The 13,028-nt window shown below is 48.4% G+C and overlaps 1 protein-coding gene across 1 annotated transcript in view; it reads right to left on the reverse strand.

Annotated features, from left to right (window-relative positions):
* LOC108796455 (solute carrier family 22 member 7-like) overlaps nucleotides 1-11,313 on the reverse strand; it is a 15,116-nt gene extending 3,803 nt beyond the window's left edge. The window contains exons 1-6 of the mRNA XM_018567936.1: nucleotides 10,930-11,313; nucleotides 8,755-8,858; nucleotides 5,502-5,656; nucleotides 4,115-4,283; nucleotides 3,767-3,890; nucleotides 699-802 (exon numbers count right to left, since the gene is read on the reverse strand). Of these exons, the coding sequence (XP_018423438.1) occupies nucleotides 699-802; nucleotides 3,767-3,890; nucleotides 4,115-4,283; nucleotides 5,502-5,656; nucleotides 8,755-8,858; nucleotides 10,930-11,307 (1,034 nt within the window). The 5' untranslated portion in view covers nucleotides 11,308-11,313. The remainder of the gene's footprint in view (nucleotides 1-698; nucleotides 803-3,766; nucleotides 3,891-4,114; nucleotides 4,284-5,501; nucleotides 5,657-8,754; nucleotides 8,859-10,929) is intronic.
* Nucleotides 11,314-13,028: the final 1,715 nt, after the last annotated feature.

A 13,028-nucleotide genomic window follows, 5' to 3' on the forward strand; every position in this document is an offset into this window, starting at 1 on the left:
TGGAGGGGGAATATTGAATGCAGGGATACAGAAGGGGGACACTGACTAGGGGGACACTGGAGGGGGAACATTGACTGCAGGGATACATAAGGGGGGACACTGACTAGGGGGACACTAGAGGGGGTACACTGACTAGGGGAACACTTAGAGAAGGACAGTGACTGAGGAATCACACTAAGGAGACACCGACTGGAGGGACACTAAGTGGGGGGACACCAACTAGTGACATGACAACTGGAGGACACGAACTAGGGGTGCCGTGAGGGGGCATTAACTGGGGGGAGGTACACTGACTGGAAAACACTGAGACTGACTAGGGAACACCAACTGGGTTGGACAGGTTATCTAATCTAATCATTATTGCCCCCCCACCCCAATAAGTGGTAGCGTACCTCCAACCACCACCACCAAAAACGACTCTAGTAGTGTGAAGATCTGCCTGGACAACCCATTCCATTTATATCCAATCAGCTCTCACCAGGGCTCTCAGTTGTTGCCATATGACTCAAGAAGGTGAGGGGACACTATGGAAGGTGGAGCACAAAGCAGTTTTCTTTTAATTCTCTTTTTTTGTTCCTTGGAACCCACCAACATCTAATTTCTCCCCAACTAATAGTGATGGAGAACGGCTGGGGGGAGGGGTGGGGGAGGGGGATAATTATACAAAGCCAAACTAGGGGGGGCACCGTGGCACATACCACATGATCCCCAGACACAACGTGTTCTTCCTCAGCTGCTGCGTCCTCACCAGATCCCAGAAAGTGTATTTCCGACTCTCCACCGCCACCGTCTTCTGCAGGACCTGGAGGGACAACACTGACAGTATCACCTGTTCATTGAGCTGACATTTCTGTGTCCCCTTCCTAGGGGTAATAAGTACTATCCTTGTCGCACTCCTTACCGATATGTCCCTTGTAGTGGGGGGTGCTCGCAGTGACCGTGGATGGCGCCGCGAATGTCAGCAAAAATGTAGAAATGTCACCAGCACACCAGTCCTTTTAAAGGTGTGCTGGTGACATTTCTACACCCTTCCTAGGGGGAGCCCCGGGGCCAGCTATCTGTGGAAAGGATAATAAGGGGTTCTGGGGACACAATATGGAGCTCTTAGTGGATGAATAGAGGTGTGTGCTGCACTCATCCGTGTCTTGTTTATCCCCAATGACATCACAGCTGACAGTCACTGGCCTAACCTCCTGCTCTCTGGCTCCTTTGACAAAAGTGAATCGAAAAATCAGCTTTTGTTCAACAGGGTTGTCCTGAGGGGGCCATACACTGCCTGTATGTCAGACGAGTCAGCAGGGCTTGGCCGAAATTCCAGCAGTGTATGGGCAGCTTATGATCTGATTTCATGCAGCCTGTTTATTCTGAGTCTGCCTCTCCTCGGGAACACTGTAGCGATCTGCAAGGCTGGTGGAGTGCTCCCAGGGACGGGCAGACACAGAATTTTCAAAAAGCCTAAATAATTTTTCTTTCTGCAATGGGTTTCTACATACTCCCCATTCACTGCTAGTGTTTTGTAGATGTTCATGGTCTGATGTGACAATATAGTGTTTAGTGAAATGATGATATATGGTATAATATATATGCAGTCTGGGGTTAGATGGCAGGGGAGGGTTATGCAGATGATCAGGTATTGGGGTGTTCCAGTTTGAATGAAGGATTGTAGATCTGTGTAGAGGGGACATACAAAGGATTCACATAGGGGACATTCATGGGTCATATGCGTTCCTGACCAATATAAAGTGGCCTAGGTCCGTGGTCTCAAAGCCATGGTCAGGGCCCAGTACAGGTGACATTCATGGGTCATATGCATTCCTGACCAAGACAAAATGGCCTAGATCCCTGGTCTCAAAGCCATGGTAAGGGCCCAGTGCAGGTGACCAATAGGGGACATTCATGGGTCATATGCATTCCTGACCAAGACAAAATGGCCTAGATCCCTGGTCTCAAAGCCATGGTAAGGGCCCAGTGCAGGTGACCAATAGGGGACATTCATGGGTCATATGCATTCCTGACCAAGACAAAATGGCCTAGATCCCTGGTCTCAAAGCCATGGTAAGGGCCCAGTGCAGGTGACCAATAGGGGACATTCATGGGTCATATGCATTCCTGACCAAGACAAAATGGCCTAGATCCCTGGTCTCAAAGCCATGGTAAGGGCCCAGTGCAGGTGACCAATAGGGGACATTCATGGGTCATATGCATTCCTGACCAAGACAAAATGGCCTAGATCCCTGGTCTCAAAGCCATGGTAAGGGCCCAGTGCAGGTGACCAATAGGGGACATTCATGGGTCATATGCATTCCTGACCAAGACAAAATGGCCTAGATCCCTGGTCTCAAAGCCATGGTAAGGGCCCAGTGCAGGTGACCAATAGGGGACATTCATGGGTCATATGCATTCCTGACCAAGACAAAATGGCCTAGATCCCTGGTCTCAAAGCCATGGTAAGGGCCCAGTGCAGGTGACCAATAGGGGACATTCATGGGTCATATGCATTCCTGACCAAGACAAAATGGCCTAGATCCCTGGTCTCAAAGCCATGGTAAGGGCCCAGTGCAGGTGACCAATAGGGGACATTCATGGGTCATATGCATTCCTGACCAAGACAAAATGGCCTAGATCCCTGGTCTCAAAGCCATGGTAAGGGCCCAGTGCAGGTGACCAATAGGGGACATTCATGGGTCATATGCATTCCTGACCAAGACAAAATGGCCTAGATCCCTGGTCTCAAAGCCATGGTAAGGGCCCAGTGCAGGTGACCAATAGGGGACATTCATGGGTCATATGCATTCCTGACCAAGACAAAATGGCCTAGATCCCTGGTCTCAAAGCCATGGTAAGGGCCCAGTGCAGGTGACCAATAGGGGACATTCATGGGTCATATGCATTCCTGACCAAGACAAAATGGCCTAGATCCCTGGTCTCAAAGCCATGGTAAGGGCCCAGTGCAGGTGACCAATAGGGGACATTCATGGGTTATATGTGTTCCTGACCAATATAAAGTGGCCTAGGTCCGTGGTCTCAAAGCCATGGTCAGGGCCCAGTGCAGGTGACCCATAGGGGACATTCATGGGTCATATGTGTTCCTGACCAATATAAAGTGGTCTAGGTCTCTGGTCTCAAAGCCATGGTCAGGGCCCAGTACAGGTGACATTCATGGGTCATATGCATTCCTGACCAAGACAAAATGGCCTAGATCCCTGGTCTCAAAGCCATGGTAAGGGCCCAGTGCAGGTGACCAATAGGGGACATTCATGGGTTATATGTGTTCCTGACCAATATAAAGTGGCCTAGGTCCCTGGTTTTAAAGCCATTGTCAGGGCCCAGTGCAGGTGACCCATAGGGGACATTCATGGGTTATATGTGTTCCTGACCAATATAAAGTGGCCTAGGTCCCTGGTCTCAAAGCCATGGTCAGGGCCCAGTGCAGGTGACCCATAGGGGACATTCATGGGTCATATGTGTTCCTGACCAATATAAAGTGACCTAGGTCCCTGGTCTCAAAGCCAAGGTCAGGGCCCAGTGCAGGTGACCAATAGGGGACATTCATTGGTCATATGTGTTCCTGACCAAGACAAAATGGCCTCGGTCCCTGGTCTCAAAGCCATGGTCAGGGCCCAGTGCAGGTGACCCCACTATGTCCTTGTCTATCCACCTCCATTTATATCATCCTAATCCTTCCTTTTTTACACCGAATATCAGGCAGTGTTGGACGCTGTAATGGGAAGCAGGTAGAGGGAAGCCTTGGCTGGGGAGCATTTACCTCTGGAGAGATGTTTTTCCTGAAGTTCGGCCTTCCATTCATCTTTGCACATTGGGACAGATATCTGTGAGCTTCGATTGCATCTTGCCTGGTGAGGAGCCAACGTGCAGATTCTGGGACCCACCTACGAGGAGAACAATTGTTCATTATATTTCCACTGAATCTCCTTCAAATGGTGGCCTGTTGCCTTCTCTTATGTGTCAGTTTGGGTTCACCCCACACCAGAAAACTCAGCCCTGTATAAGTCCCACAGTCTGTGCTGGGATTGTCCCGAGCTGGGAAGAGTTAGGATTTCAGAGCTGCCATGTGGGCAGATAGTTTACTTACACAGAAGTTCTACATACTCACCACCAGGTGGCGATACAAATCAGGCAGGGGGCTGTGGTGGCCAATAACAGCCATCGCCAGTCTCTTATCAGATAGGCCAGCAACGCCAGGAGCATGTAACCGACCGTCCAGGACAGACTACTGATCGTGCCACAGAATGTGCGATGAGCCACGTCCGTCCATTCCAGCACTGAGCAGAAAGAGATCAGAAGACGTTACTCAACGCATTGTCCATGGAACAAGAATGGTTCAGCAAAGGGCTAAGCAGGCAACAGAACAAAGCTGATTCCACCACCTCTGTCCACCAAATGAAGATTGTATAGGAGATCAGTCCTGGATAATCTAAACACTGAGGGGCGCTTCCTGTCTCTTGTCAGAGTTATTGGAGAATTTTTTTGTAAATTTAGCATCACACCCTCATAACTCATGCACCCGCTCTGCTCTCCTCCTCCATGTTCCTTCTACTTTTCCCCATCTTTCCTCCTCTACCTTCCACTGTCATCCATAGTATTGGCCACAGTTCTGTGGCCTCTTCTTTTCCCTCCACTGTGGCCTCTTCTCTACCCTTCTCTGCAGTCCTTTCTCTCCCCTTATCTCCTATGTGGCTCATTTCTCCTCCTGTCCTCCGTCTCCTCTACTGCCTTGGCTCCTCTACGGCCATTCCATATCCATGGACAGCTTCTCTCTAGAAGCCTCTGAGAGGCATGGTGGAACCAGAATCTGCCTGTTTTCAAATAACGGGCATTTCCCGCTCGCGAGCGCCCAGCGGTGCGCGCGAACCACTTCACATGTGCAGAGGAGGGGAGAGATCTGCCATTGCCACCCACAGGAGGGAGGAGATCATTCATGATTCCATACACCATGCTGCACAGAACAGCCCACCTCCCACCAGTACACATCCAGGGCCACCATTGGAAAGCACGAGGCCCCTTACTACATGGTCTCTCTGGGCCCTTATCTGATGCTACATGTTATCATACAGCTTTTTATATTTTTTCGGGAAGCTAAAAAATACCAAACTTTTCACATTCAGGTTGATTTCTCTTTTACAGACATTTGTAAATAAAAGTAAAATTGCTCTTAAAATACAAGATTCTTGACAAAAAACAATTGAAAATGTAATAAAGAGTTACTAGGATCTTGTATCTGAGTGTGAGATTATCTAATAAACTGAAATCTGGAGATCCAGGATTCTTGTATATCCCTTTTATTTTCTGCCCCTCTGTCTAAGTGATGTCTCTTTACCATTTACCTAGTCTGCCACTGATGGAAACCTATCCAGTAGGAACCGCAGCTGATGGAAATCCATGATAGTCAACTCATCAATGATTTACACATACTTAACCTGTGAAGGGTACAGAGCTATAGGACAGAGATCACGCTTTCAAAGGGAAGATAAAGCTCGTACCTAGAGTTATAGAGATGAGAGTCATTCCCATCAGCCCGACTCCGCTCAGCAGTCTGCATACCGAGAACATGATGTAGGACACAGAGAATGCCGACATGGCCCCAAATACGGTGCTCACCAGGAATGACACCAGCAAAATGTTCTTACGCCCAAACCTATGAGAGGGAAAGTCACAGACCAATGGGTCACACTAAGTCAGCCTAAGTCTTGGGACAGACACTGGTTATTGGGTCACACAAAGTCAGGCTGAGTCTTGGGACAGACACTGGTTATCGGGTCACACAAAGTCAGCCTGAGTCTTGGGACAGGCACTGGTTATTGGGTCACACAAAGTCAGCCTGAGTCTTGGGACAGGCACTGGTTATTGGGTCACACAAAGTCAGCCTAAGTCTTGGGACAGACACTGGTTATTGGGTCACACAAAGTCAGCCTGAGTCTTGGGACAGACAGTGGTTATCGGGTCACACAAAGTCAGCCTGAGTCTTGGGACAGGCACTGGTTATTGGGTCACACAAAGTCAGCCTGAGTCTTGGGACAGGCACTGGTTATTGGGTCACACAAAGTCAGCCTGAGTCTTGGGACAGGCACTGGTTATAGGGTCACACAAAGTCAGCCTAAGTTGTGGGACAGATGCAGATCATTGGGTCAGATAAAACCATTCCGAGTCCTGGGACAGATGCTGGTCATCATGTCAGATAAAGCAACCTTAGTCTAGGGATAGTCGATGGTCGTTGGGTCAAATAAATCAGCCTTAGTCTAGGGACAGACACTGGTCATTGGGTAAGACAAAGTCTGAATAATTGTCAGAATAAGTCAGCCAGAGTCCCAGTATGGAAGTTGACCATTGGGTCAGACAAAGCAGCCTTAGTCTAGGATAGTCATTGGTCCTTGGGTCAGACAAAGCAGCCTTAGTCTAGGGACAGACACTGGTCATTGGGTAAGACAAAGTCTGTCTGAGTCCAGGGACAGACACTAGTTTTCATGTCAGACTAAGTCAGCCAGAGTTCCAGTATGCAAGTTGATCATTGGGTAAGACAAAGTCAGCCTCAGTGCTGGGACAGATGCTGGTCATAATATCATACAAAGTCATCCTAAGTACCGGAAGAACCACTGGTCACGAAGTCAGACAAAGTTGTAGGTAGGTGCAGTATGGCCAACGGTCACTAGATGCCCCCATGGGGCCCTGGAGATAGATGCAGCTCTGGCCTGGGAAGACTCTGTCCCAGGAGAGTTGATTTATAGGGGGCACCCGAGAGGGGAAGGAGTTCAGTTCAGAGGAGTACAGGAGAAGTCTAAGACTGTCTGCAGAGTCTCTGGAGAGAGACTGTTTCTTGAATATAGGCTGGTCCATGGGAAGGACAGGACAAGGCCTAGGACTATGTAGAGCTACAAAGATTCCCTAGTTTCCCCACAGGGGGAAACCCACCGTGCTAGGACTGACAATGGATGGGATTCCGGTGAATAGTGAAGTGCTAGAAGACTGACGATATTCGCCAGTGGGCCTATGGCCGAAGTAAGTCGTGACTCTGGGCTGCACCTGGGCTGATGTAGCTCTCTCTCTCTAAAGTGTAATACCAAGCAAGTAACAAGAATTGTGCCGTCATCCCACCCGGGGGTGGCTGAAACATATACTTTGTTCTGTTTCTACCTTCAAGTAAAATCAGCAAAAAGACTATCTGTGTGGACTGGTTCTTCTCCCTCCAACCTCTGAGAAGGTGGGGTTCTACAGGAGTGTGATGTTGGACTGTATCGTGGCTGTAACCATCTGAGGAGGGTAGGTGTGCAGTGGGGCTATGCCTGATACAGGGTGCCATTCGTGGTGGCCTTTCTCCCTAAGGGGGAGGAAGCGCCGAAGACCGCAGAGGCGGTTGAAGCCATGAGGCCCTGTGTACACAGTACTACACGGTGGCAGTGTTTGCACGAGGCCAAGGCCGTGGCCCCTGACCGTGGGGTATCTGGTTTCGAGTGGCATGCACGGGGTTACCCAGCCAACCCAAAGGGAACACACAAGCAACACCCCGAGAGTGAACCCCGCCTACAAAGTCAGCCTGAAGTCCTGGGGGCAGATGCTGTTAATTGGGTCAGACAAAGTCAGCTCGAGATCCAGGGACAGATATTGGTAATTGGGTCAAATGATGAGTCCCATGACAGACACTGGTCACCAGACTTTGATTTACCCCATCCCCCCACAATAACAGTCCTGGATACAGTCATTACCTTAGCTCTTTGTAGGAAACTAGTTATAACACTAACACTAAAAATGTTTTAGCAGTCCGATACAACAATGTAACCTCTTACCAAGCATTCCTATGATTAGGCCCTGTGGGTGAAACATGTAAGGAGAGAGTTTCTTTTGTTCTGGGGAGCTTTGGAAGGTATATGCTGTTCTATGGATTGAAATAAAATTTGGATTTATTTGGAGGAGGCATTGAGTGCGGCTCTTCTTGGACAAAAACTCTTACCAAGTACGTCTGACAAATATCCAATGATGGAGCCCACAGATTCTTTCTGTAACCACATCATAAATTACATCATGGCATTTTACAAATTATGTTCCTGCTTGCCTAAGAGAAAGCTCCCTTTGTGTATACAGTACACGGTGTATGTATGTATCTCCACACAATGTATCTGAATGTAGGAGGCGAGGCAATTGGGTGGGGTTCTGTATATTGTGTTTTCTTGACTTCTGTATATAATAAAATTTAGAATTTCTCATGCTGGATTGCTACACTCCAACCTTGGTGGCCAACTTTTATCTACTATGACCCCCTTCAATCCACCACGACCTGCTGTGACTTATGACCATCCATAACCTTCTATATCTCACCATAACCGACTCTGGTCTGCCTTGACTTTTTTGACCCAACCATGATTAATGTCACCTGCCATGACTCCCCTTGACATTCTGGACCCTGCCATAACCTGCCTTGATTCACCTTGACCTGCTGTGACTCTAGCGTTTCTACCTCTGTCCCAGCTGAAGCTCTTCTGAGGAACCTCAAGTCACTGTGCTCTCCATTTTGGAGTCCTCAACATATGAGACACTTCCTGCTGCTAATTGTTAAAATTATCTAAACTCTCTTGAGGAATCTGAATGGTCCTTCCTCTGGTATGCCATCACCTCACTGCCTATACTGTTACTTTCTCACCATAGTCAAAGATGGCGGCAAATAGTAATATGTTGAGGACAGTGCTTCTCCTGAGTAACATACTGGACAGACATGGGGGGCAATTGCCTGAACTGTCATCTCACCTGTCAGAGAGGAATCCACAGAGGAGGGATCCAATGGTCAGGCCAATGAAGAAGAAGGTGGCGGCTGCTTGATTTAACCATTTGCTGTCACACACCAAATCCCACTGCAAGAAAAAAACAAGGGCCTCAGAGTCATCCCACCTCACAGGCACAGAGCTGGGCCCCCAGGAAGTGCATCTCAACAGGCTCCTCTCAGCCACAAACACTGGAACTAGTGGAACTAGGCCCCAGAAAATGGCCAGAGTATCCATTTCCTCTCATCCACAATGTGGACTCGGGGAAGGGCTCCCCATAAGACTCCATTATTACGTAGATACTGGACAGCCTCCAAGAAGGGGCCCGATCATCAGACTCCTCTGAGCCATAGACACTATACAGCAGGGATGTCCAAACTCCGGCCCTCCAGCTGTGATGAAACTACAAATCCCATGAAGCATCTCTCTCCGGGAGTCATGTCTGTGGCTGTGAGAATCTTGCAAAGCCTCATGGGATTCGTAGTTCTACCACAGCTGGAGGGCCGCAGTTTGGACATCCCTGCTATACAGTCTCAGGGAAGGACCCCACAATAGACTAATCCACAGACACTGGACATTACCCAGGAAGGGCCCTTCATCAGACTCTTCAGGGCCCCTAGTCTGTTACAGGAGGCAAATGTGTACCTGCCGGATAGTGGCTCAGATTTATAAAATGGTCCATTTTTGGGAGAGTACAGCACTGTTATCTAGGGACGCACCAAAATTACATTTTTAGACGGAAACCTAAACTTCTAAATTTGTCAGGCCGAAAAAAATTGCTTTTTATTTTTATGTTTTTGTAACTTTACTGTTAGGGGCTTTGGGGAATATCGGGGGTCTAAACAGACCCCTTATATTTCCATTTTAAAATAGAAAAAGAGATTGAGGACACGGGGTCCTTCCGACAGAGCTTTCCGCCCCGCTTGGCCTCCTGACAGCGTCTTTCCTTCCCGCTGGGTGCTGGATCGGCTCTGTGTCCCCTCTGATCCCCGCTGGCTCTGCTGACACAGGCGGGGGTGAGCAGTGGGGATTGGAGGGGACACAGACCAAAGCTTGCAGCCAGTGCCCAGCGGCAAGGAGAGAAGCTAGCTGGGATGCACAGCATTGTGGGCCATTTTTGTTCTATTGGCATCTTGCACACAGTACCATTTACAGAAATTTCGGTGCATCTCCACTGTTATCTGATAAGATGAGATAAGATTATTCTGTCCTGTGTGAGCAGCTTAAGGCTGGGTTCACACCTGAGCGGGTTTTTTTATGCTCGTTTTTCAGCTCGTTTTTTTCACGTTTTTTCGTTCAGTGAAACGCACGTTTTACTGGCGGTAGGATTTATTTTTTGTTTTTTTTCCTTTATTTTCAGTTTTTTTTAGTTTAACTTTTAAACTTCCCGCCGGCATGATTGATCCTTTTCATGTAATTCTTTAGTGGTTGAACTGAAAACAAATTGAGCAGTTTGGAAAAGTTCTTGGAAAATCCAACCATGTATTTTCTCTATTAAGATTAGAAACATAATATAATATTGATATCCCCTTCCTACCACAAGTCTGCGGGATCCCCCACTGCTCAGGAAGGACAGTAAATGAATGCCTGCAGAGAGCATGGTGGAGCCTCTTCTGGCATGTACTAGGTACAGGGGACACGGTGGCCGGTATTGGATACAATTAGGGTTGCACAGATACCAAGTACAGTACTCGGTACAAGTACGAGTACAAGTACCGATACTTTTGAGCTCCAAGACTACACTAGAGAAAAATTCAAAAGTTAGGAGGCGGTTGTCATTTGTAAGGAGCACACGGAGCTCCCGGGATTTGTACATCTCTGTTTTAATGTACGATTTTGTTTTTATAAATATAAATAAAGTGATGCACAGATACCAGTTTTGCGAGTACGAGTACTGGTACTTGCCGAGTACTTACAAGTACTGATACACTTTTGTTTATTGTCATGTGACAGTTTTTCTAAAACAATACAGACTAATGATTTCAGGACAGTGGTGGAGTGCCAGAGCCAGGTCCCCCCTGCAATCCTGGTAGTTCTCATGAAAATGCCAAGTATCTGCACTGGTACTCGAAAAGTATCTGTGCATCCCTAGATACAATTATACACATTTGCAGTTGGAAATTGTAGGAGGAACTTTACATGAACCAAAAAAAGTTGTTACCTCAGTGACGGTGGTGGAGGAGAAAGTAGACAAGTCATACTCCCAGCCCTGGTCACAGCTCTGCACACCAGATCCATTGATGGTCTCCTGGGATCTGTTGAGGATCAGGTGAGGCTGTGGCTGGGAATACATCTTACAGGAGCTGAAGGTCCCATCTTGTGCTTGGGGGATGTTGGTGAAGAGCAGGGCCTCTTGGCTCAGGTTCCCAGGGTTCCTCTGGCTGGAGATGTGACAGTGGTGGGGTGGCACAGCTGAGATGAAGATATGTAATAAGAAATGGAGTGGAAGGATGACCCGGGGGAGGCAGAGGATCAGGAGAGACTTTATCTGGAACTTTCCAAAAACACCAACTTCTGAGAGGACATCTTCAAACCTCATCCTGCAGATCTCAGGGGAGAAGTCGGAATGTCACCAAGAAGAGTTCGTGGAAACATAAAAAGTTGGGGAGTGACAGCCGGCAGCAGAATGTGGCAAGGTAATTGAGTTTGTGTTTTCCGAAGCTCTCATCCACAACATGGCCATTATTTCATGCTCGCTGGCAACACTTATCTCATTTCCAGTAGCAAAGGGCTGGATACCATTCATGGGTCATGGGACTTCCATTGCACAACACAGCGTCGCATTGTTCAATGGAGGGATGTGCAGCATTATGGAACACCACAGCTCCAATCTGATCATCCACTTAGTCTAAATTGGACACGGTGAGATGCCCCCCTGACCGCGGGGGGAACTGCCAATCAAATCAACAATATGATCACTGGAACATTTCACTCAGTTTTATTATTATTATTATACAGGATTTATATAGCGCCAACAGTGTGCGCAGCGCTTTACACTATAAGGAAGACATTACAATCACAATACAATTCAAGACAAGATGGTAAGGAGGGCCCCGCCCCTGAGAGATATTTAGAGATCATGATATTGGCAGGAGCACACCTGTCCATCTATCTCCCACTCTGACTGCCTCTAGGCGATCCCTTTAGGGCCGGTGCACACCTAGGCGATTTATCGCGCAGTTTGAGTCGCGCGATATCGCACAAAACACTGAAGTCAATTGCGACTGCTCACACCTTTGCGGTTTGTCGCACGACCTAAATAAATCGTCTGTGGCGCGAAAAGGTGCAGGAGCTATTTTCGGGGGTGTTGTGGCGCGGTTTGGGTCCCATAGACATCTCTATGCCTTGAAAAACGCGCGACAACCACGCGAAAACAGCTCGGCGTGTGAACCTAGCCCAAGACTCATCTCTTCAGGGAAGCCTATCCCGCCTCCAACTAAGCGCTCAACCATCACGTTCTCAAACAATTCATCCCCACACAGCTACCTCCTCATCTATCACTTCCCCCTCCCTTTTAGATTGTAAGTCCTCACGGGCAGGGCCCTCCTTACCATCTTGTCTTGAATTGTATTGTGACTGTAATGTCTTCCTTATATTGTAGAGCGCTGCGCAAACTGTTGGCGCTATATAAATACTATGTAATAATAATAATAATAATAATGGAAGTCTATGAGTTGGCTAACCTGCTAAAAACAACGCACTCCCGGTGTGGCTGATATCTCATCTCAGTAGCATACATTACCAACTATAGAACTTACCAACTTTTCTGATGTGGAGAAGGTATGCCGCCATGCCGTGCGGTGGATATGTGGGGCTGGCTACATTGCACTCAATAGTGGCAGTGTATCTAAAAGAGTATCTTAAAGGAGAACTATGGGGTCAGGGCTTTCCCCATAGTTCTCCTTAGGGTAACGGGAGGACACAAACTAGCGTCCCCCCGTCACCCTAAGCTCAGTATATAGGGAGCTACAGCTCGCGGTATACTGAGACGCCGCAGCCGGAGCGGATCCCGACATCGATGTCTGGATCCGCCCAGCTGCGTGACTGACAGCTGGCTCTGCCTATCTAGAGGCAGAGCCAGCTGTGCCCGCCCCCTCCCCCGTACGTTCCGCCAGTCAGCGCTGTCGGATCGGAGCGGGGAGGGGGGAATCCAGCCCCTCCCCCTGTCATGGCAGAGAGCCGTGACAGGATCGAGAGGTGAGCGAACGCCGGTATGTGTTCGCTCACCTCCCGATCTACTGAGCCGACCTGCGACAGTCT

The sequence above is a fragment of the Nanorana parkeri genome, unplaced genomic scaffold (assembly GCF_000935625.1).
Source record: "Nanorana parkeri isolate BGI_ZX_2015 unplaced genomic scaffold, ASM93562v1 scaffold1119, whole genome shotgun sequence".
Lineage (NCBI taxonomy): Eukaryota > Metazoa > Chordata > Amphibia > Anura > Dicroglossidae > Nanorana > Nanorana parkeri.